Below are 24,581 nucleotides of genomic sequence, written 5' to 3' on the forward strand. Positions count from 1 at the left end.
AGTCATTCAATGTGTACTTCAAAAATGTGCAGATACCCTGTAGTCCTTATGTACTGGTACAGGAAGAGGCGTCATTTTTGGTGAAGTACTGTCTGCTACATAGGAATGTCTAGCCCGTGTAGCGTTAAGCCATTTTGTCCACAATTAGTGGACTGCTGCCTACAACACCGTCTAGTGAATTTAATAGTCAAATAACTGACTTGATGAAATCCCTGGTGCATTTCACATTAAAATATGTTATTGGTGAGTGGCATACAGAAATGTGCAAGTTTATTTAATAAATACAGAATTCCTGAAAAGGTGGGAAAATATTTTTGCACCAGCACTAACATGCAAGTGCACAGCCGACTAGACACTGTACAGATACTTCTTTAGGGTTTGTTGGAATAAATCTTATTAACCTTAAACTTCTGTCTGTCTGTGTGTGTGTGTTTTTTGCTTACTTTTACAGTGTGCTGAGGAGCAGAAGCACGTATCAGAGTCTCTGTACCCTTTCACCTTTAACCCCAAAATGAGTCTGACACTTAGCCAGGTGGCCAACACCACCCAAAAGTCACCCCCTCCAGTTGTGCCCTATGGTCCACCCAAGGCCCAGACGGACCCAGAGGAGACCAGGGTGAGTCGGATTCTGGATCAGACAAAACTGACATTAGTCATATTCAAAGTCATACAGACTGGTAGTTCTACTCACATTCATTTTTTTTTTTACAAAGAATACTTATTGTTTCTGTAAAGATTGTTATTATAGTTGGCATCCGGCTGGAATTTGCGAAAACTTGAAATTTGGCACACAACAGGCAGGGCTCGAAATTAACTTTTTTTCTCAGTTTCACGCAGCTGTCCTGAATTTTACTTGGTATTGTCCTGGACTTCACCACCAGTGTCCCAAATTCAAGTTCTTGTTTTTTCCATTCTACATAATAAACATAGAATCTTGTTTCTGTAACTTGCATCGCTTCATTGACTCATTCTGGGCCACCATGTAGGCTAAGTTCTGAACACTTAATTTATTAAACACCATTTTATGAACATTAATCTTTCATCTGCTGTCTCTCCTACACAACACTCGTTTCCAGAGATTGCGCTATAGACTCGTTATCCATCATTGTTTTGAGGTTGTGCTAGAATTTCTCATTGTCCGTCATTTTGACAGGGTTGTAAACATTTCTTCAATAATCTATTTTCATGTGTCTTTAATGTCAGTTTAGCATGATGTCATGGCCACAGCTTCCAATGCTTTCAAACAATCACCAGTAGCCTGGGAAATTACCACCAAGCTGTCAGTCACTCTCACGCTTATTGACATTTCGTCTGTCACTGACAGAAATCATGGCAGTGTTTTAGTCAGAGGCAGGACTCATCTTGTGCCCTATTTTCACCCTTTACGTGTAGGCCTGTTGTGTCACTTAATACTCATTTCTTTACAAAACAAGATGGCGGATTCCTAAAGAAACAAGTGTCAACCTGTTGTATTTTCACTGTTCATATTTTTTTTTTTCAGATGAGAAAGATACATTTAGATTCCCATGTGAACAGTTTAGGGAAAAAGTACCTATTGTGAAATTTGTTTTGATTTCTTTTTCTACTGTCCCAGAGTTGTCTCAGACATCTTTATATTGTATCCCGGGAGCAATTTTTATGGTCACCAGGACAACGGAACACCTTCAATTTTGAGCCCTGACAACAGGTGTCAGATAATGGCTTGGACAACGGTGTGGCCTACAGACATCCCCTTATGTCACTTAGTGTTGTGGTTGGCATAGTTTTAGCTATACATACCACATTTGGTAGGCGTGCATATCTTCCCCAAGACGAACAACTTTCGTATGTACGTTGTATTAGCCACACCCAACAGGAAGTGAGGTATTTTGTGCATTGTGACACATGTTCAATTTTGATGCACTTCTCCGATTAATGCCAAATTTGGTATATTTTAGTATTATTTCTTATTATTGACTTGGTGTATGACATGCGCTATATAAAGGAAATTGCTTGTTTTGCCTTCACTGCGCTAGAGTTTCTTTAAGTAATGAAATATGTGTGTTTAATGTATTTATTTATTTATTTATTTTTTTAAGTTTTAATGTTTTCCATTTTAATGGACAAAGCTGGTTAAATCCTTTCAGGTGAGCCTTGCACCACACGACCTGACCGACATCACGACCCCACAGCGCCCCAGCCATGATGGGGAGCCTGAGAGAGATGTGCAACCAGCCAGTCCAGAGAGGAGAGGTGAGAATGCGCAGACAGTTTCAAACACACTGCGCGCATATGCACACAAACTCTCACACACACTTGCACAGACACACCGTTGTTTCAGATTCCACAAATTTAGGTACATACATTCTCTCTGCTGAAACTCTTGACAGAGTTGTGGAATATGCTCTATATTGCCTTTCATAATTAGTGAGTATCCATAGTTGACTATGTTTCAACTATCACACTCCTCCAGGCCTTCTCTGTCAGAAATCAGCCACAATCACAACCGGTTGTGGTTTCTGCACGCACACAGACACGCATATGCACACTAGGGCTTTCACGCCTACTGATTTGTACTAGTTGACACCTTTTTCATAATGCAACTAGGCCTTATACCGGTACAGTGCTGGTGCTAACATTACAGCTAGTGCTAGCTATTTGCAGCATGTGTTTAATTTCTAGACGGTTATCCATAGCAGACATATAATGCAGCTGTACACAACTTGCATGTCATCGTGGAGTAGGTGTCATTTTTGGTGAAGTACTTCCATACATAGTAATGTCTAGCCCATGTAGCCTTTAGCCATTTTGTCCACAATTAGTTGACTGCTTCCTCCCTTTCTTTGGTCTTGATTTTACTCACTCTTTGCGTCTTTCTCTCTCAGATCTGATGGAGACTTTGGAGATGCGTGAGAATCTCCAGCGGCAGCTACAGGAGATCATGTCCGCCACACGGCTTACTAGCGGACGTCGCTCCTCGGTACGGCTGGCGCGGGGAGGCAGCGACGGCTCCGACTCCAACCCCCACACCCCTGGCAGTGCCGCACGGGCAGGTCGTAGCTCAAGAACCAGCACGCTGGAGGCTAGGCGGTAAGGCCTAACTAACAAACACATGCATGGACAAGCATATGCTCACACAAAGGCATAAAGCAAGGTCCTGCTCCCAGTTTGTTTTTAAAGATAGAAATAAGTTGGAAGAGTTGGCAAATGGAGTTCTGTATGCGTGAGAGAGCTTGCCTTTAACTGCAATAGCTGAATTAATAAATCGCTCAAGCTCTGTAATATGTCATTTGAATGGCTGCTTTTTAAACAGTGAAGTAATAATATGAGTGACTTGTAAATACTTAAAGAAGTCTGTTTTTTGGATTAGAAAGGGCTATTCAATTGGCGCCCGCAGGCCACATGCGGCCCAGAGGCAACCCCTGAGTGACCCAGCCTGTGGTCCTATCAGAATTTATGAACAGTTTTAAATTGCCGTGAGTGTAGCCTAGGCCTAGTCATAGCGCTCAGAGTATCAGTTTACAAATGCAACTAAAGTGTCACATCTGACACAGGCACATCAAAAGGTTTTATGCACTTTGTGTGATGTGCCTGTGTCTAATGTGACAAAATTCAAGAGGAAAACAATGAATAAACATTAGGCTACTTGTTTTTCAATAGGCCTACATTCATTTGTGTTGGTTTAAAAATGTGTCATTACCTGCTGCTTAATCTACCAGCTGTTGAAAATGCATGGCCCAGCTGAATTTCTTGGTTTAAATTTGGAGAGTTTTGCCAATTAGTTACAAAATGAGTTTGATGATTTGATTTAATTTAATTGATTGATTTAATAGTTGACAACTTATCGATAAATTGATTGCAGCCCTGCCTTGAGCCAGACCCCCTAATTGTGGTCTATCAGTACCATTTGAGGGGAATAAGTCTCATGGTGATTTTTGGCAAAGTACTCTACTCTAGAATTAAAAAGGGTGTGATAGCATTGCATTGGCGGTAGCTTTTTGTGTTTTATCACCCTGTTTATGCCATATGCCTAAGCAGGAATATATTACTTGGGAATAAAGTAAAAAGTAACTTATAGCTATGCCCACAACACTTCCCCAGTTGATTTTTATGTGTTAAATGTCAACTAGCCACAGTAGAACTTTCCTAAAACTAAAGGAAAGAAAAAGAGTGGGAACAGGGCTTAAAATTCATTTTTCAAAATGGGGGGGAATTCCCCCCTTAGGTTATTCATGTAGGGGGGATTTACACAATTTGGGGGGGGGGGGGGGGGGGGGGTCGATTCTGATACCAAGTCAAGAATTGCGATTTCAATACTTCGATACTTTTTAAAAAAAAGTGTTTGATTTTGGGGCCCCCACCACCCTGACGTCATCAGTAATATATACTGTAGTGGGATCATTCACAACAGTGGACATCCTAGATTCTGCTTGACTCTCTCCACACACACAAACACACACTAAAAATGATAGCTTATGTGATATGTTTCTATCATATATTTTTGAATTCATATAGAGTGTATTTATTTAATAATGCATTTTTTAAAGTATAGCATTTTACTAGTAATTACTACTAGCTAAACATATTTAGTAATTTGAATGCCTCATATTGACGTTTAACCTATAACACTTAGGCATATCTTTAATGTGGTGTGTAGGTCCAATTGAGTGCACATTGGTGATGAGTAGGTGTAATTGAGTGCCTGTCACTTTAAGAAAATACCTGAGAGTAATTCTATGGAGTAATTAGCCCCCCTTCAACCTGATGGTTTTAGGCTGTAGTCGCTAGTGAATAAAAGTTGTGCATAGTGCGGTATGTGTATGCAAATCATTATGTTTTCTATGTCATTAGATACAATAAATGTTCAAAAAACTAACATGTCGGAAGACAATCTTTCTGGGATCAAGTGTTGACGTGACCTGAGCTAGCAGGATAGTTACCAAGGAGCTCTTTCCAGATGTAAAAGTTTGCCATGGTAGCGTAGCCTATTTGCGTAAGCGCAAAGTGGTTCTCTCTCTCTCTCTCTCTCTCTCTCCGTGTGTGTGTGCGTCTGCATGAGGCTATGTTCAATTCAACTCGGTAGTTGATCAGTCCGGTCAATAGCACCGCATTCACGCCACTTAATGATTAGGCTATATTAACGTCATCAGACAGGCTGTAAAAGTGTATGCGGGAATTTCTCGCATTATGATGGCTAGAGTTGCGGGACTTGAACAAATTATGCGCAATACCCGCAATCCCGCAGTGAAATTTAAGCCCTGGGGAAGAATGGAAGAACTCGTCAAGAAACTTCTCCTGGTTATTGAGGGATATTGCAAGTAACATTACATGTCATGCCATGTCATGGGACTAGATTTAGATGAGGTAAGGTGGTAGTTATTGAAGAGATTTTTTTGTGTGTGTGTGCGCACGTATGCGTGTGTGTGTGTGTGTGCGTTTGTGTGCACAGCCTCTCAAGGCAGGTGATGATGGACTTGAACACAGAGCCATCTCAGACTGAACAACAGATTGTGTGGGATGACCCAACGGCGCGTGCGGAGCGTGCCAAGCTAGCCGACCACCTGCAGTGGCCGGGCAGCCCCTCCCAGCACTCCGAGACCTTGGCAGCCCTGGCTGATCCTACGCACCCAACACACCCTGCTGATTCCATGACCGACTCCGAACTGGTGGAGATGGGTGAGGAAATGAATTCATGGACCTAAGCCAGATTGTGTGAGACTGAATCTATCACTTAATATGGACAAAATACCCCACCTCGCTGCAAATTTTAAAGTATCTAAAAGTATTGAATCGTTGGTTTAAAGAATCCAACTTGTATCAAATCTTGTTGGAAATCTTGTGATATACACCTTACTCTGCACCTGTAATGTCTTGCCTATGGAGGCATATGTTATTATGCTAATTCGCAGGATTAAAATACAAAATCCAAGTTTGGTAAAAAAAAAAAATAATAATAATAACTAGAAAAGCATTTCCTGAAGGAAATACAGTGCATGAAAATGCAAAAATATGATGTAAAATATCATACAGAGTAAAAACAAACTATATTGGTTGCTAAGTAGATGAGGTTTAATATAGTTGGAATGACTGAACAGTTAAATAGGTGGATAGTTTAAATGGTTAAATTATTTAGGTAGATAGTTGACGATAACTGACAGTTGGAATGGCTCTAATGTTTGCTAGCAGTTATGCTAACTATGTTAACAAAGATAATAATGTTAACAAAGTTACTATGCTAACTAGCATGGTAGCATGCTAATCATTTTTAGCAGTTTTGCTAAAAATGCTAACTAGCATGCTAACATGCTAGCGCTAGCATGCTAACTATGCTAACCACGTTACTTAGTTAACTTAGCTAATCGTTTTTAGCAGTTTTGTTAAAAAGGCTAATTAGCATGCTAACATGCTAGCATGCTAACTATGTTAACCACGTTACTTAGCTGACTTAGCTAATCGTTTTAGCAGTTTTGCTAAAAATGCTAACTAGCATGCTAACTATGCTAACCACGTTACTTAGCTAACTTAGCTAATCATTTTAAGCAGTTTTGCTAAAAATGCTAACTAGCATGCTAACTATGCTAACCACGTTACTTAGCTAACTTAGCTAACTAGCTACAGTGGGTAGGAGTCATAGTTGATGACAAGTAACAGTTACAATGGCTGAACAGTTAAAAAGTTCAGTAGTTTAAAGGGTTGAATTGTTTAACAGTGAAATATTGTAGTGAGGACTTTTATTTTGAAACAGTTTTTGGCAGAGGAAGCAGTTGAACAGGATGTGTAGTCTTAATAGGGCCAGTTTGTATGCTTAAAGCCTGAGACTGGCAGTTGGTCCAGGTGGCCCGAACACCTGCCATAGGATTCTAATTGCTGTGATGTCATAAAGGCCCAATGTTAAGTCAATGGGGAAATTTTGAGTAGTTTTTAATTAATAGTTTAAAAAGTATAAAAGTTATAAAGTTGAAAAATACATAGCCCCTATGTCACAAGTAAGACCTACGTAACAAAGTTTGAATGAAGTTTCTACGTTAAACGGTTGAAGCTGCATTAAACGCGTTAGAAGAAGAAGTATAAATAGAAAAGCATTTCCTGAAGGAAATACAGTGCATGAAAATGCAAAAATATGATGTAAAATATTATACAGAGTAAAAACAAACTATATTGGTTGCTAAGTAGATGAGGTTTAATATAGTTGGAATGACTGAACAGTTAAATAGGTGGATAGTTTAAATGGTTAAATTATTTAGGTAGATAGTTGACGATAACTGAGTTGGAATGGCTCTAATGTTTGCTAGTAGTTATGCTAACTATGTTAACAAAGATAATAATGTTAACAAAGTTACTATGCTAACTAGCATGCTAACATGCTAGCATGGTAACCATGTTACTTAGTTAACTTAGCTAATCGTTTTTAACAGTTTTGCTAAAAAGGCTAATTAGCATGCTAACATGCTAGCATGCTAACTATGTTAACCACGTTACTTAGCTGACTTAGCTAATCATTTTTAGCAGTTTTGCTAAAAATGCTAACTACCATGCTAACATGCTAACTATGCTAACCACGTTACTTAGCTGACTTAGCTCATCATTTTAAGCAGTTTTGCTAAAAATGCTAACTAGCATGCTAACATGCTAGCATGATAACTATGCTAACCATGTGACTTAGCTAACTTAGCTAATCATTTTTAGCAGTTTTGTTAAAAATGCTAACTAACATGCTAGCATGCTAACTATGCTAACCATATGCCTTAGCTAACTTAGCTAATCATTTTTAGCAGTTTTGCTAAAAATGCTAACTAGCATGCTAACATGCTAACTATGCTAACCATGTGACTTAGCTAACTTAGCTAACTAGCTACAGTGGGTAGGAGTCATAGTTGATGACAAGTAACAGTTACAATGGCTGAACAGTTAAAAAGTTCAGTAGTTTAAAGGGTTAAATTGTTTAACAGTAAAATATTATAGTGAGGACTTTTATTTTGAAAAATTTTTTGGCAGAGGAAGCAGTTGAACAGGATGTGTAGTCTTAATAGGGCCAGTTTGTATGCTTAAAGCCTGAGACTGGCAGTTGGTCCAGGTGGCCTGAACACCTGCCATAGGATTCTAATTGCTTAACGGCTCTATTGTGATGTCATCAGCCCATGTTAAGTCTATGGGGAAATTTTGAACAGTTTTTAATTAATAGTTTAAAAAGTATAAAAGTTACAAAGCTGAAAAATACATAGCACCCATGTCCTAAGTAAGACCTACGTAACATAGTTTGAATGAAGTTTCTACGTTAAACGGTTGAAGCTGCATTAAACGCGTTAGAAGAAGAAGAAGAATAAGAAGAAGCCTAGGAAGAACAGTACAGTGCATTTTCATGCACTGTAAATAGAAAAGCATTTCCTGAAGGAAATACAGTGCATGAAAATGCAAAAATATAACGTAAAAAAAATCATACAGAGTAAAAACAAACTATATTGGTTGCTAAGTAGATGAGGTTTAATATAGTTGGAATGACTGAACAGTTAAATAGGTGGATAGTTTAAATGGTTAAATTATTTGGGTAGATAGTTGACGATAACTGACAGTTGGAATGGCTCTAATGTTTGCTAGCAGTTATGCTAACTATGTTAACAAAGATAATAATGTTAACCAAGTTACTATGCTAACTAGCATGCTAACACACTAGCATGCTAACTATGCTAACCACGTTACTTTACTAACTTAGCTAATCATTTTTAGCAGTTTTGCTAAAAATGCTAACTAGCATGCTAACATGCTAGCATGCTAACTATGCTAACCACGTTAATTAGCTAACATAGCTAATCGTTTTTAGCAGTTTTGCTAACTATGCTAACCATGTGACTTAGCTAACTTAGCTAATCGTTTTTAGCAGTTTTGTTAAAAATGCTAACTAGCATGCTAACATGCTAGCATGCTAACTATGCTAACCATGTGACTTAGCTAACTTAGCTAATCATTTTAAGCAGTTTTGCTAAAAATGCTAACATGCTAGCATGCTAACTATGTTAACCATGTGACTTAGCTAACTTAGCTAACTAGCTACAGTAGGTAGGAGTCATAGTTGATGACAAGTAACAGTTACAATGGCTAAAAAGTTCAGTAGTTTAAAGGGTTAAATTGTTTAACAGTAAAATATTATAGTGAGGACTTTTATTTTGAAACAGTTTTTGGCAGAGGAAGCAGTTGAACAGGATGTGTAGTCTTAATAGGGCCAGTTTGTATGCTTAAAGCCTGAGACTGGCAGTTGATCCAGGTGGCCCGAACACCTGCCATAGGATTCTAATTGCTTAACGGCTCTATTGTGATGTCATCAGCCCATGTTAAGTCTATGGGGAAATTTTGACTAGTTTTTAATTAATAGTTTAAAAAGTATAAAAGTTACAAAGCTGAAAAATACATAGCACCCATGTCCTAAGTAAGACCTACGTAACATAGTTTGAATGAAGTTTCTACGTTAAACGGTTGAAGCTGCATTAAGTGCGTTAGAAGAAGAATAAGAATCAGAAGAATAACTAGAAAACGCAATTCCAGGGAATTACCAGTGCATGAAAATGCAAAACATATGGTGTGAAATATATTGTTAAAACAGATGATGTGCTAATTGGCAACCAACATGATGAGGTTTAATATAGTTCAAATGACTGAACTAGGTAGATGAGGTTTAATATAGTTGGAATGACTGAACAGTTAAATAGGTGGATAGTTTAAAAGGTTAAATTATTTGCTAGGTAGACAAAGTTTAATATAGTTGGAATGACTGGACAGTTAAATAAGTGGATAGTTTAAATGGTTAAATTATTTGCTAGGTAGATGAGGTTTAATATAGTTGGAATGACTGAACTAGGTAGATGAGGTTTAATATAGTTGGAATGACTGAACAGTTAAATAGGTGGATCATTTAAATAGTTAAATTATTTAGGTAGATAATTGACGATAACTAACAGTTGGAATGGCCCTAATGTTTGCTAGTAGTTATGCTACTATGTTATCAAAGATAATAATGTTAACCAAGTTTTTTTGTTAAAAATGCTAATTAGCATGTTAACTGCTAGCATGCTAACTATGTTACTTAGCTAACTTAGCTAATCATTTTTAGCAGTTTTGTTAAAAATGCTAACTAGCATGCTAACATGCTAGCATGCTAACTATGCTAACCACGTTACTTAGCTAACTTAGCTAATCATTTTTAGCAGTTTTGTTAAAAATGCTAACTAGCATGCTAACATGCTAGCATGCTAACTATGCTAACCACGTTACTTAGCTAACTTAGCTAATCATTTTTAGCAGTTTTGCTAAAAATGCTAACTAGCATGCTAACATGCTAGCATGCTAATTATGCTAACCACGTGACTTAGCTAACTTAGCTAACTAGCTACAGTGGGTAGGAGTCATAGTTGATGACAAGTAACAGTTACAATGGCCGAACAGTTAGTAGTTTAAAGGGTTAAATTGTTTAACAGTAAAATATTATAGTGAGGACTTTTATTTTGAAACAGTTTTTGGCAGAGGAAGCAGTTGAACAGGATGTGTAGTCTTAATAGGGCCAGTTTGTATGCTTAAAGCCTGAGACTGGCAGTTGGTCCAGGTGGCCCGAACACCTGCCATAGGATTCTAATTGCTTAACGGCCGTATTGTGATGTCATAATCATAATGTTAAGTCAATGGGGAAATTTTGATAGTTTTTAATTAATAGTTTAAAAAGTATAAAAGTTACAAAGCTGAAAAATACATAGCACCCATGTCCTAAGTAAGACCTACGTAACATAGTTTGAATGAAGTTTCTACGTTAAACGGTTGAAGCTGCATTAAGTGCGTTAGAAGAAGAAGAATAATAAGAACTAGAAAAGCATTTCCTGAAGGAAATACAGTGCATGAAAATGCAAAAAATATGATGTCAAATATCATACAGAGTAAAAACAAACTATATTGGTTGCTAGGTAGATGAGGTTTAATATAGTTGGCATGACTGAACAGTTAAATAGGTGGATAGTTTATATAGGTAAATGATTTACTTGGTAGATAAGGTTTAATATAGTTGGAATGATTGAACGGTTAAATAAGTGGATAGTTTAAATGGTTAAATTATTTAGGTAGATAGTTGACGATAACTGACACTTGGAATGGCTCTAATGTTTGCTAGCAGTTATGCTAACTATGTTAACAAAGATAATAATGTTAACCAAGTTACTATGCTAACTAGCATGCTAACAATGTTAAAATGCTAAGTATGTTAACCATGTTACTTAGCTGACTTAGCTCATCATTTTAAGCAGTTTTGCTAAAAATGCTAACTAGCATGCTAACCATGTGACTTAGCTAACTTAGCTAATCATTTTAAGCAGTTTTGCTAAAAATGCTAACTAACATGCTAACTATGCTAACCATGTTACTTAGCTAACTTAGCTAATCATTTTTAGCAGTTTTGCTTAAAATGCTAACTAGCATGCTAACATGTTAGCATGCTAACTATGCTAACCATGTGACTTAGCTAACTTAGCTAATCATTTTTAGCAGTTTTGTTAAAAATGCTAACTGGCATGTTAACATGCTAGCATGCTAACTATGCTAACCATGTTACTTAGCTAACTTAGCTAATCATTTTTAGCAGTTTTGCTAAAAATGCTAACTAGCATGCTAACACGCTAGCATGCTAACTATGCTAACCACGTTATTTAACTAACTTAGCTAATCATTTTTAGCAGTTTTGCTAAAAATGCTAACTAGCATGCTAACACGCTAGCATGCTAACTATGCTAACCACGTTACTTAGCTAACTTAGAAAATCATTTTTAACCGTTTTGCTAAAAATGCTAACATGCTAGCATGCTAATATGCTAACTATGCTAACCATGCTAACTAGCTTCAGTGGGTAGGAGTCATAGTTGATGACAAGTAACAGTTACAATGGCTGAACAGTTAAAAAGTTCAGTAGTTTAAAGGGTTAAATTGTTTAACAGTGAAATATTGTAATGAGGACTTTTTTGAAACAGTTTTTGGCAGCGGAAGCAGTTGAACAGGATGTGTAGTCTTAATAGGGCCAGTTTGTATGCTTAAAGCCTGAGACTGGCAGTTGATGCAGGTGGCCGGAACACCTGCCATAGGATTCTAATTGCTTAACGGCTCTATTGTGATGTCATCAGCCCATGTTAAGTCTATGGGGAAATTTTGATTAGTTTTTAATTAATAGTTTAAAAAGTATAAAAGTTACAAAGATGAAAAATACATAGCACCCATGTCCTAAGTAAGACCTACGTAACATAGTTTGAATGAAGTTTCTACGTTAAACGGTTGAAGCTGCATTAAGTGCGTTAGAAGAAGAATAATAACTAGAAAAGCATTTCCTGAAGGAAATACAGTGCATGAAAATGCAAAAATATGATGTAAAATATCATACAGAGTAAAAACAAACTATATTGGTTGCTAAGTAGATGAGGTTTAATATAGTTGGAATGACTGAACAGTTAAATAGGTGGATAGTTTAAATGGTTAAATTATTTAGGTAGATAGTTGACGATAACTGACAGTTGGAATGGCTCTAATGTTTGCTAGCAGTTATGCTAACTATGTTAACAAAGATAATAATGTTAACAAAGTTACTATGCTAACTAGCATGCTAGCATGCTAACTATGCTAACCATGTTACTTAGCTAACTTAGCTAATTGTTTTTAGTAGTTTTGCTAAAAATGCTAACTAGCATGCTAACATGCTAGCGCTAGCATGCTAACTATGCTAACCACGTTACTTAGTTAACATAGCTAATCATTTTTAGCAGTTTTGCTAAAATTGCTAACTAGCATGCTAACATGCTAGCATGCTAACTATGCTAACAATATGACTTAGCTAACTTAGCTAATCATTTTAAGCAGTTTTGCTAAAAATGCTAACTAGCATGCTAGCATGCTAACTATGCTAACCATATGACTTAGCTAACTTAGCTAATCATTTTAAGAGGTTTTGCTAAAAATGCTAACTAGCATGCTAACATGCTAGCATGCTAACTACGCTAACCATGTGACTTAGCTAACTTATCTAATCATTTTAAGCAGTTTTGCTAAAAATGCTAACTAACATGCTAACATGCTAGCATGCTAACTATGCTAACCATGTTACTTAGCTAACTTAGCTAACTAGCTACAGTGGGTAGGAGTCATAGTTGATGACAAGTAACAGTTACAATGGCTGAACAGTTAAAAAGTTCAGTAGTTTAAAGGGTTAAATTGTTTAACAGTAAAATATTATAGTGAGGACTTTTATTTTGAAACAGTTTTTGGCAGAGGAAGCAGTTGAACAGGATGTGTAGTCTTAATAGGGCCAGTTTGTATGCTTAAAGCCTGAGACTGGCAGTTTGTCCAGGTGGCCCGAACACCTGCCATAGGATTCTAATTGCTTAACGGCCGTATTGTGATGTCATAATCATAATGTTAAGTCAATGGGGAAATGTTGATAGTTTTTAATTAATAGTTTAAAAAGTATAAAAGTTACAAAGCTGAAAAATACATAGCACCCATGTCCTAAGTAAGACCTACGTAACATAGTTTGAATGAAGTTTCTACGTTAAACGGTTGAAGCTGCATTAAGTGCGTTAGAAGAAGAAGAATAAGAACTAGAAAAGCATTTCCTGAAGGAAATACAGTGCATGAAAATGCAAAAATATGATGTAAAATATCATACAGAGTAAAAACAAACTATATTGGTTGCTAAGTAGATGAGGTTTAATATAGTTGGAATGACTGAACAGTTAAATAGGTGGATAGTTTAAATGGTTAAATTATTTAGGTAGATAGTTGACGATAACTGACAGTTGGAATGGCTCTAATGTTTGCTAGCAGTTATGCTAACTATGTTAACAAAGATAATAATGTTAACAAAGTTACTATGCTAACTAGCATGTTAACATGCTAGCATGCTAACTATGCTAACCATGTTACTTAGCTAATCGTTTTTAGTAGTTTTGCTAAAAATGCTAACTAGCATGTTAACATGCTAGCATGCTAACTATGCTAACCATGTGACTTAGCTAACTTAGCTAATCATTTTAAGCAGTTTTGCTAAAAATGCTAATTAGCATGCTAACATGCTAGCATGCTAACTATGCTAACCATGTGACTTAGCCAACTTAGCTAATCATTTTTAGCAGTTTTGTTAAAAATGCTAACTAGCATGCTAACATGCTAGCATGCTAACTATGTTAACCATGTTACTTAGCTAACTAGCTACAGTGGGTAGGAGTCATAGTTGATGACAAGTAACAGTTACAATGGCTGAACAGTTAAAAAGTTCAGTAGTTTAAAGGGTTACATTGTTTAACAGTGAAATATTGTAGTGAGGACTTTTATTTTGAAACAGTTTTTGGCAGAGGAAGCAGTTGAACAGGATGTGTAGTCTTAATAGGGCCAGTTTGTATGCTTAAAGCCTGAGACTGGCAGTTGGTCCAGGTGGCCCGAACACCTGCCATAGGATTCTAATTGCTTAACGGCTCTATTGTGATGTCATCAGCCCATGTTAAGTCTATGGGGAAATTTTGACTAGTTTTTAATTAATAGTTTAAAAAGTATAAAAGTTACAAAGTTGAAAAATACAAAGCCCACATGTCCTAAGTAAGACCTACGTAACATAGTTTGAATGAAGTTTCTACGTTAAACGGTTGAAGCTGCATTAAGTGCGTTAGAAGAAGAAGAAGAATAAGAATAAGAAGCCTAGGAAGAACAGTACAGTGCATTTTCATGCACTGTAATAAAATGCCTTGGAAGAACAGTACAGTGCATTTTCATGCACTGTAATAAGAATAAGAAGAAGCTTAGGAAGAACAGTACAGTGCATTTTCATGCACTGTAATAAGAAGAAGCCTAGGAAGAACAGTACAGTGCATTTTCATGCACTGTAATAAGAAGAAGCCTAGGAAGAACAGTACAGTGCATTTTCATGCACTGTAACTAGAAAAGCATTTCCTGAAGGAAATACAGTGCATGAAAATGCAAAAATGCAAAGATGTGAAATTGAATTCAGATGTAAAGTAAGAGATTCAATTTATAATATAGTTCATGCACCACAATGAGGGAGTAAGAGAGAGAGAGAAATTTAGTTTTAACATCCAATGTCATTTTCCTTCATATGGTATCAAATGAGATCAGTAAAAAATATATGGATTGTTTGTTTAATTGATTAATGCAATATATAATTTTAAAGGTTATGATTTGTAGACAAACTTCTATTTCAAATTGTCAGCGTGTCAGCTAGTTGGGGTTGATTGGACAGCCCTTAAAAGATGGGGTTAGTTCAGTGCCTTTTGAGCCCGCCAGCATTGGTTGTGTGAGAGCCATGGATGGCTGTGTGTAGTGTGTACAGTATGTTTTATATTGGGTCTTGTCCTCAGCTGCTGTCATGCTGTGAGATCTTGACCTGCTCATTTTAAAGGTACTACAGTGGTAGTGTGTGCTGAGTGCCGCAACTACTCTCCCAGTGGGGAGATTGAGTGACTATGATGTAGCACATCCTGGCCTAGTGTGGCAAAAAAGCTCCTCGCGGGGAGTTTGTGTGGCCATTTTATAGCCTGGATGGCTTGTTTGTTTGTTTGTTGATTGTTACGGTATGTGTACATTGTCATGGGCCAAGCCTACAATTACCTTAGCTTTGTTATTGTCCGTTTGAACTTTTATTTTGATTTATCAATAAACCGGTCAATTAATTCATTTACTTCCTTGTTTGTGTTTTCTACTTACAAGGTTGGTAGTTTGGTAGGTCAAATGTTCCAAACAGTCTTCTTTTGCTTTATTCATTATTTGCTGACACGTTTTCATGCATTGTTGGTGTTTCTGGATTGAACTTTTAGTTCAAATCAGCAGAATTCTTCATTTTGGACTTCAGTAGATGTTTGTCCCACTACATTATCAACATGATTACATTAAATTGGTTGTTCATACAGTGTTCTATTAGCATACTGCATATTTACCATTATGTTGTATTGCACCTCTGGACTGTCATCTAGTTGGCAAGTTTCATTGCAATTAAATGCTATGCCGATTCTAAAAAAACAAGAATTGCCCTTAATAATGCTGAAAAGCAAAAGTTACTTTATTAGTTTCCCCAGGGAGAAATTTGACCTGGTCACCAGGAAAATTGCTGCAATAAATGCTAAACAGATACACAACCAGCACAAAAAAAGAAAAAGAAAAAAAAAAAACGTTAAAGGGAAAATGTTCAGTAAACATTTGGGCTACTCAAAATGTGCTGTGTAAATTGCCATCCTTCATGTATTCTTCTATTCTACCATATACGTTACAAACTTTCATAAACATCCATGCATTCAGTCTTACAAATACCTTAATTTATCCATTCATAAATATGCATATATTCAATCATAGATATGCATTAATTCCTGTATTCATAACCATACATACATTGTCAGTCATAAACATACATTCATTCATACATTCATTGACATACATTCACCGAAAGGGAGAAATGTGTGTTTATACCTATTATATTTGCACAAAGGAACCCTGTAATGTCTAACAATCAATCTTTAGTAGTGAGTCTGAGACACTCAAGAAGATATTTGCAAGTAAAAAGGCTTTATTGAGCTTGACTATCAATTAAAATTGTGACAGAATGTTTTGGTCAAAGAACAATCAATCTAGCAATCAATATTCAAATTTATTTTATTTTAGTTAACTCTGCATAATATACTTTGTGTAACTTGTTTAATGTTGATCTGTATTTGTCAGCTCCACTATAAAGGCACAACTCTTCCATGAATACCTCCTCTCCTTGTGCTTTTGACAACCTCACACACCGTAGTCTTCTCTTAATTGTAGTTTAAATTTTGTTTTAATGCTGTAGTTATAACTGCTGTTTAAAAGTTTAAATGTTACAATTCTTGAATGTTAATAGCTTAAATGTAATTATATTGTTGTAGTTATAGCTCTGTATCTTAAATGTTTAAATGCTTCAATGTTAATAGCTTAAATGTTATTCTATTGCTATAAGTCGCTTTGGACAAATGCATCTGCCAAATTAATGAATGTTATCATACTTCTTGACACACCATGCACATCGATATTTCATACATTGTGTCTAACCTAATTCTGAAGCTGATATAATGGATTGGAGGAATGTAAAATTAGCTGATGTATTTAAATTAATGAAGAATACAGAAAACAGGATCATGATAACTGTAATATGTTTGTAGAACACCTGAATGGGCACAGTGCTGAGGATCAGAGATGAAGATGTTATCCAACAACGTGTTCTTCTCAGTGGTGGAGGTAGTAATGAGATTTGTGAATCCTTTTGACTGGAACAACTCATAGATTGGCTTCCTTCCATTGGTCAACATGTCCTCATTAAAATCCCCACAGACTATAACTGGACTATCAGCAATAACATGTAAAGACTCCAGTAGATGGCAGAGATTTGGCAAAAATAGATTTGTATTGTAATCCGGCGGTCTGTAAATCACTGCAATTAATAGTGGAACTGGAGCAACAACTTTCAATACCAGGAATTCGAGATCAGTCACACCCTGTATGTATGGAATGTGATGGGCTAGAACATGGCTTTTTACAAACATAGCAACTCCCCCACCATTTTTCTGTACAAAATGTGAAAGAGTAGTGTATGACACATGTCTATTGCGCTTATACATTTGATAGTTCTCCAACTGGATATTTTCTGGGACAAATGTGCCAAAAAGGTGTGTTTCAGTAAAGCACAAAATATCTGCGAGGCACAGTTCATGATGTCTCTTCACGTCATCGATGTGGGCTGACAGTCCTTCAGTGTTGTGATGGACCAGTGTTAAAGATGGTGATCTCAGAGTGGGGAGGCAGTGAAGAAGGGGCATGGTGTTTCCAAATTCAACTTTTTGCATACTGTCCACAGAAACCGTGACTTCTGGATCAGCATATATTTGGTTTTCATCAAAATCAACTATGCGTAGACCATGTAGTGAGGTCGTTCTGCTGAGAGCAACGTATGCCATACCAGGTTCAAATATGCGCTGCAACGAGACCACTGCAGAAACTGTCGTCATGCCTTGACATTTGTGTATGGTACAACCAAAGGCTAGAGTCATTGGAAATTGGTGACGAACCACTCCCTTTTTACTAAGAGGTTCCTCTACTCTTTCAATGTACACCAAATTGTCCGGTCCTTCTGGTCCTTTATTGCGATGTCTTTGCCCTGCTTTGGGACTGTCCAATTCAACACCAAGCATTTTTACAAGTGATCTGCCATCTTGGTCGTGATAAACAATTTTACCAATCTTTCCAAATGAACCATTCACAAGTCCATCTTCTACATCTATGTTTCTCATGAGCATCACACGGGCACCGTTAGCAACTTGTAGTCTGTCTGGTAAATCCCCTTTACGTCCTTCAAAAGGTGCTCTCTGCCTTTCCATCCGACCAGTTTGTAGATCTTTCTTATAGTCATGTGCATCAATGTTGACCAGTTCAGAGTATAGAGCAGATATTGTGTTTGCATTGTGTTGGTTTACTTGTTTATTTGTAGCAAAAACATGCAGAATGTCTTTGGGACAGTCATCAGCTTGACATATGGCCTGGCCAAGTAGAGCTCTGTCTGCTTCAGATAATGCCTCTCCTTTGCGTTTCACCCTTATCCTGTTGAGCAGCTCAGCAAATGGCACATCATCTTTCTGGCGCATGATTTCTGTGAGAGTGACTACTTGGAATCGATCTTTCCAGATATCAAGAACATGATCCTCAAACACACAGAGAGGTTTGGCTTTACCAGGGGGACTTATCTGGTTGAAATCACCACAGGCCAGGATTGAGACTCCGCCAAAGGGTTTCTTGCTGCCTTTGATTTCTTGCAATCTCCAATTGACATATGCAAAGAGTGATTTTGATATCATGGACACTTCATCAATGACAATTATTTCAACATTGGACAAGGTTGCTCTCACTTCATCTAGACGGTTTCCAAGGCACTGATAAGGTGGTTTAAGGCTTCTTGGCAGTTTCAGGACAGAATGCAATGTCTTGCCAGATATGTTAAAAGCTGCTGTGCCGGTAAATGCTGTGAGAAGGACAGTGGGCATGGACATGTCTCTTTCCTCTGTGATGCGGGGTAACTTGCGGAGTATCTTTGATGCCTCTGAGTAGATGCATTTGATAAGGTGAGATTTGCCAGTTCCAGCTCCACCAGTGACAAAGTAAAAAAACTGATCGGCACTCTGTCCACACACTCGTCTCATGCACCACTTACGCACTGTATAGAATATAGATGCCTGCGTTTGATTTAGATTTTGATACATGTTACGGACTACAGTAGGGTCTATTTGAGGAGCCTCAAACATTGGTGCTGCACTTCCTCTGTCTGTGGTACTTGAGCTATATTCAGGAATGTCATCCCGTTCATTCATTTCGTCTGGATTTATTTCCTCACGCTCAGAAATGCACTCAAGCCGAAGAAGCTCTGTCTCAGGTGCAAGTGTTGTCCATGCATCCTCCATAGGTCCATTTTCTTCTATGTTCTCAATAGCTTTCTCTATTGCATCACTGTTCTTTTCAAATTGTGACCTGTTCTCCTTGACAACAGAAACTACTCTTTCATTATAGTCTCTTCCAGGAAGACGTATAGAACCTGATGTGTAAAATGACTCATATGTTGGAAAACCTCTGGGTTTCAGCTGTGAATCTGAACGATAAGGGAGGTACAGTTTGAGCAATGTGCCATAGAATTTCTCTGGAGCTTTTTGCTCAGAAAATCGGGCGTATCTGATAATGGCAGGCTTTCCTTTCGTTCGCTTCTGAATGAAGCCCATTTCATTTTGAAGTGGCAAAACCTTTTTTCCTTCTTTCTGCCTTCCATACACAACTCTATAAGTGGAAGCAAACTCTGCCATAAACATTGTCGCAAACTCTGGTGTATCTGGTCTGTTTTTGTATTTATCTGCCATTCCGGACATCCAAACATTCTCTGAATCAGGGATTCTGTCATTCAGGTACCTTAAAGGGACGCTCATTTTCAAAGCATTGTCATCAGTGGGTATAAATATCACGTTTCGAGAGCAAGACTTCAGTTTCAAGCTACAGACTCGTGCAACAGCCTCTTGAACACTAACCTCTCTGTTTTTGGAGTATGCTTGCATGATTTGTTTCATTTCCTCACAGTCAGAGGTATTTGATTGAGAAGCATCAGAGACAACTCTTTTCAAATACTCACTCATCTCATGTTCAGCTTTGGAAATGTATGACAAGATGTACATCAGACAGGAATAAGGGTTCAGGATGAACTGAATATCAATGTTTGCATTCCAGGCCCTTAACAAATGTTCATTATAGCCATTAATCCAGCAGTCCTTTGGTTGACGTTTCATTACTAGCACACTGGACGTTGTTAATGAACTGACACAGTTTAGGTATTCCTCATAGCCTAAGTTGCATTGGGCAAGTAGCTGTGGGATGCTTTCAAATGATGTTGTTGGATTATTCAGCAATTCCCATAAAGGCCTCAGCTTAGTTTTGGCGTCTTCAGGAGACATGGAAGAGCGGTCATGATCAGATTCATCGTCAGATTCGTCCATGAGCTCTGCTGGCATTGGGCGTGTTATAAATGTGCTCTCGACAGGCTGTTTCGGAAATCCAAACCGACAGTGCTTATTTCCTTTCTTACATGACTTGGAGTGCCTTTTGCTGTGGGTTTGCACCTCTGTCACTATTTTGAAAAGCTCAGGGTCTGTATTTGGGTCAGGCAGCTGACATGTTATGTACTTGTCCACAAATTCACACACTTTCTCATCTGGGTCCTCCTCAAATACAGGTGCGTTCTTACACCAAACCAACATATGTATATGAGGCGAACCTCTAGCTTGATACTCCACTCGAAAAAAGTAGTCAATGACCTCACCGATGGGCTGTGCTGGTGACAAAAGTAGGTGTCTGAGAAGTGCATCAACACGCTTGTCAAACATGCGCATGGTGGTGACAGGGTTGCTACGTAGAATCTCACATTTTGATGCCCAGTCGAGCTCAGAAAAGTCAACCTGCTCTCCTTGCTGTGCCTTTATTGTTTGTATGACCTCTGGCCATCTCATTTCGGCAGCACTAAATGTACAGAAGAATGTTGGGGTACCCAGCTGGCGAAGCATTGCAAAGAGGTCTCTGAGGGTTTTTTCCCAGTAGGCAGGTGTTCCTCTCAAAGGCTGCATGAATCGAGTGGCATCTCTGTTGTGTACCAGTTTTTCCACTTCACGTTTGTCTTGTAGCATTCTTGCAGTGATTTTGCGTCCATCTCTGGTCATAGGTTTTCCTTTACGCAGTTGAATAGACATAGAAGACTTTGCCAAATGCATTTCTGTGATAAATTGTGCGAAAAAAATATAATTGGAGTCGAGAGCAAATCGATTGTCAACACAAAAGAGACGTGCATTGAAATATCTGCTTGGCAATAATTTCATTGGTCTTTGTGTTTCATCCAAAGTGTTCATTCCAGTGGGAAACTGCACAGGGAAAGCCATTGCCTCTAGTTTAGGAACTCTGAAAAAACTCACTGGTCTGTTTCCTTCAGCTGGTGCCACAGTGAATATACCTTCACCAAATGTTATCATTTCCTGTGCAATATCAGCTGGCTGTAAGCATGAATCTATAGAGCATCCACCATTTTGCTGACTTGTGTCCTGCTCAGTGTCAAGTGAATCTTGGTTATCATGTAACTCATGGGTTTCATTATTAGGCTGATTGTCTTCACTATTTATTTCTGAATGTCCTGGGTCAGTAATGTCAAACTCATCCACTGCATCAGTCTCCATTAGATCAACCTCCCCTGCAGCACTGACATCGTTTTCATTTGCCAAGCTATTTATTCCATCCCCAAAAGCTTGTGTTTCATTAGTTATGGTTATGTCCTTGTACTCTGAATGCATCTCTTTCAGTTTTGATAAGGCACGTAATACTTTGGTCATGTCTACAGTTTGGAACTGGTAATGCCCTGTATAGTTCATTCTTCTTTTCAACTTCACTTTCAAAAGCTGTGACTGGCTGCTGGGTCTAGGCAAAGCATTGACTGTTGCCTCAATCTCTGAAGCTACACAGACAATTCCACCATGTATTAATTTCTGCTGGCCTTTAGGAAGACTAATTATTTTTGCAAATGGTATGTACCGTGCTATGATGTGCCTTTCAAGTATATTAAGATTACTGAGCTCTGGAGGAATTGGTGATAGCTCTAACATATTGTTTACAGCAATGGCCGGCATTTTCCCCATCTTCAAGTTTTCATCACAGCTGTAACAAATCCACTCTGTTTTTTCATCTGGTGCACAACATGATTCAAGTGCACTGCACTGCTCGCTGCATGTATGTACATATTTGCCTGTTAAGCATTGATCAACCATGGCTCGATTCTTTTTATAACATTCATGATTGCACTCTTTTACCTGATTATAAAACAAAGCTCTGTGACACACTGTGCAAACAAAAGTAGGGCCGTTCTGTACATCCATTCGAAAAGATGCAATGGCATCATGCAAAATGGTGCTTTCTGTTGGTGTTGACTGTTGTTCAACCTCATGCTCTGATTGATGTCCAGACAGGCGTGTAAGATTCCGATATTTACGCTGTATATGTAAAGCACAACGCATTTTGTGAATAATTCTCTGAAAACTGTTATTTATGCCCACACCTGCATTCTTCTTTTTTTGTAGAGAACGATAATGCCTGAATAAAGGGTCATTTCTGTATCTGTCAGTGAAAGTTTCCTTTTTTTTCTGCCTGTATGTTGGATCATTTGCATAGTGATGTTTTATGGTCAACTTCTTTCTTGAACGATAGGTTGGATTATTTGCATAGTGATGTTTCATGGTCAACTTCTGTCTTGAACGATAGGTTGGATTATTTGCATAGTGATGTTTTATGGTCAACTTCTTTCTTGAACGATAGGTTGGATCATTTGCATAGTGATGTTTCATGGTCAACTTCTTTCTTGAACGATAGGTTGGATCATTTGCATAATGTTTCTTCATGTAAGCCTGTTTCCTCAATCTAAAACTCTCATTCATGTAACGGTCTCTGAGGTACGATTTCTTATTGTCTTGAATGCAGTGTGCATACCTCTTTTTTTCATATTCAATTTTTTTCATTCTATTCTGTTCATAATATTTTCGCTGTCTGATTCTGTTGTTCTCACTGCAGGATATATCCTTTTGTGCTTTGGCAGCTTTTCTGCGCCTGCGATCCTTACTATGTTTGGTAGTAGGCCTAAGTGAATTCTCAGAAATGGCTGCTGGGAACTCTGCAGTCTGAGCAGGTTGCACATTGTCAGTGTGGCTTCCTTGTTCATTATTACACTCAGATGTAAATAACACTGGCATTAACTCATAAATCCATGCATCAGATGATTCAAGTAATGTCCAGAATGCAAGCAGATGATCAATCACGTCACTCAAGCTGACAAAGGTCAACATCACAGCAGTGCCATTGTTTGCTGGAAATCCATGAGGTGTTCTTGAATGTGGATCAAAAACTCCATATTTATCATCATCTCTAAACAAAGCTATTGTTGAGCTACCTACAGTTAGCAGTGCAAACTTTACATCATTTGACAAACAATGCAGTCTTTCAGAGAGCTGTAGGAAGTCCACACCATCAGGTCCATCTTGCCTTAGATAACCAAACCGTGACGGGCACTTTTCAATATGATACATCTGTCCATAGATCTCAACACTATCAGGTAATTCATCAAGAGCCAAGTGGTCGGGTGCTTCCTTGCCTCTCGCGCTCAACCTTACCAGTGCTTCACTGTACATCAAGTTACCTTTTTGCAAAACGTAGTCAAGATCATCACTGTTGAGCTCAGTTCTGTAATGGAGAGTTGCCAGAAATACCAGGGAATTGCAGGTGCACTGCTTGTTACTGTTATTCCCATACCTTACATCACGTTGGCTATGAGTTGCTTGAACACATGTGATGGCTCTCTGCTCCATGTTCATGCGGAAAACACTAGTTACCTCATTTACATGTTCTCTCTCATTCAAGTCACTCTGGTCTAATGAAGACTGATGTGGTTCAACTTCAGAGAGGTCCAACTTACGCCAACGTCTCTTTTGAGCCTCTGAGCGACGGCCTTTCCTTGGCATGTTTCAAAATGCTACAATCTTTGCTTAATATAGTCTACTGGTCAAGTTTAGTTACGTCTAATATGGGTTGTACAAATTATTGTTTATCAGATTATACAACAGCACTTACTGTTCTACTCACAGGTTACTTAATCAACTTAATCTGAGTATACAAAAACAGTTAGATGAGATTGAATGTTAATTAACTCAATATCCAAACACTAGTATTTATTTCAGTGGTTTATTACAATAAATAGTGGGCCCAAAAATGAAATGTTGCTAAGCAAAGAATTAAAACAAAATTATTAGAATATGTTTGACACCCAATAAATAACAAGCTGGCTGTCAAAAGTACAAAATGACAAATTTCACCTTCACACACAATATTTACTTTAATTTAATTATTGATTAAATTCTGAAATTATCCTCAATTTTATCTTAATGCGTATTTTGTTTATCAGTGGCAATTCTGAATATGGCACTGGAATGGCTACGTAGAGGTAACACTTGATGACACTG

General features: G+C 37.8%; 1 protein-coding gene across 1 annotated transcript in view; it reads left to right on the top strand.

The window, feature by feature from the left end:
* topbp1 (DNA topoisomerase II binding protein 1) overlaps positions 1 to 24,581 on the top strand; it is a 72,176-nt gene that overhangs the window by 30,801 nt on the left and 16,794 nt on the right. Inside the window, exons 18-21 of the mRNA XM_042067545.1 lie at positions 452 to 616; positions 2,127 to 2,232; positions 2,865 to 3,069; positions 5,429 to 5,655. Of these exons, the coding sequence (XP_041923479.1) occupies positions 452 to 616; positions 2,127 to 2,232; positions 2,865 to 3,069; positions 5,429 to 5,655 (703 nt within the window). The remainder of the gene's footprint in view (positions 1 to 451; positions 617 to 2,126; positions 2,233 to 2,864; positions 3,070 to 5,428; positions 5,656 to 24,581) is intronic.

The sequence above is a fragment of the Alosa sapidissima genome, chromosome 17, assembly GCF_018492685.1.
Source record: "Alosa sapidissima isolate fAloSap1 chromosome 17, fAloSap1.pri, whole genome shotgun sequence".
In the NCBI taxonomy this organism is placed as follows: domain Eukaryota; kingdom Metazoa; phylum Chordata; class Actinopteri; order Clupeiformes; family Clupeidae; genus Alosa; species Alosa sapidissima.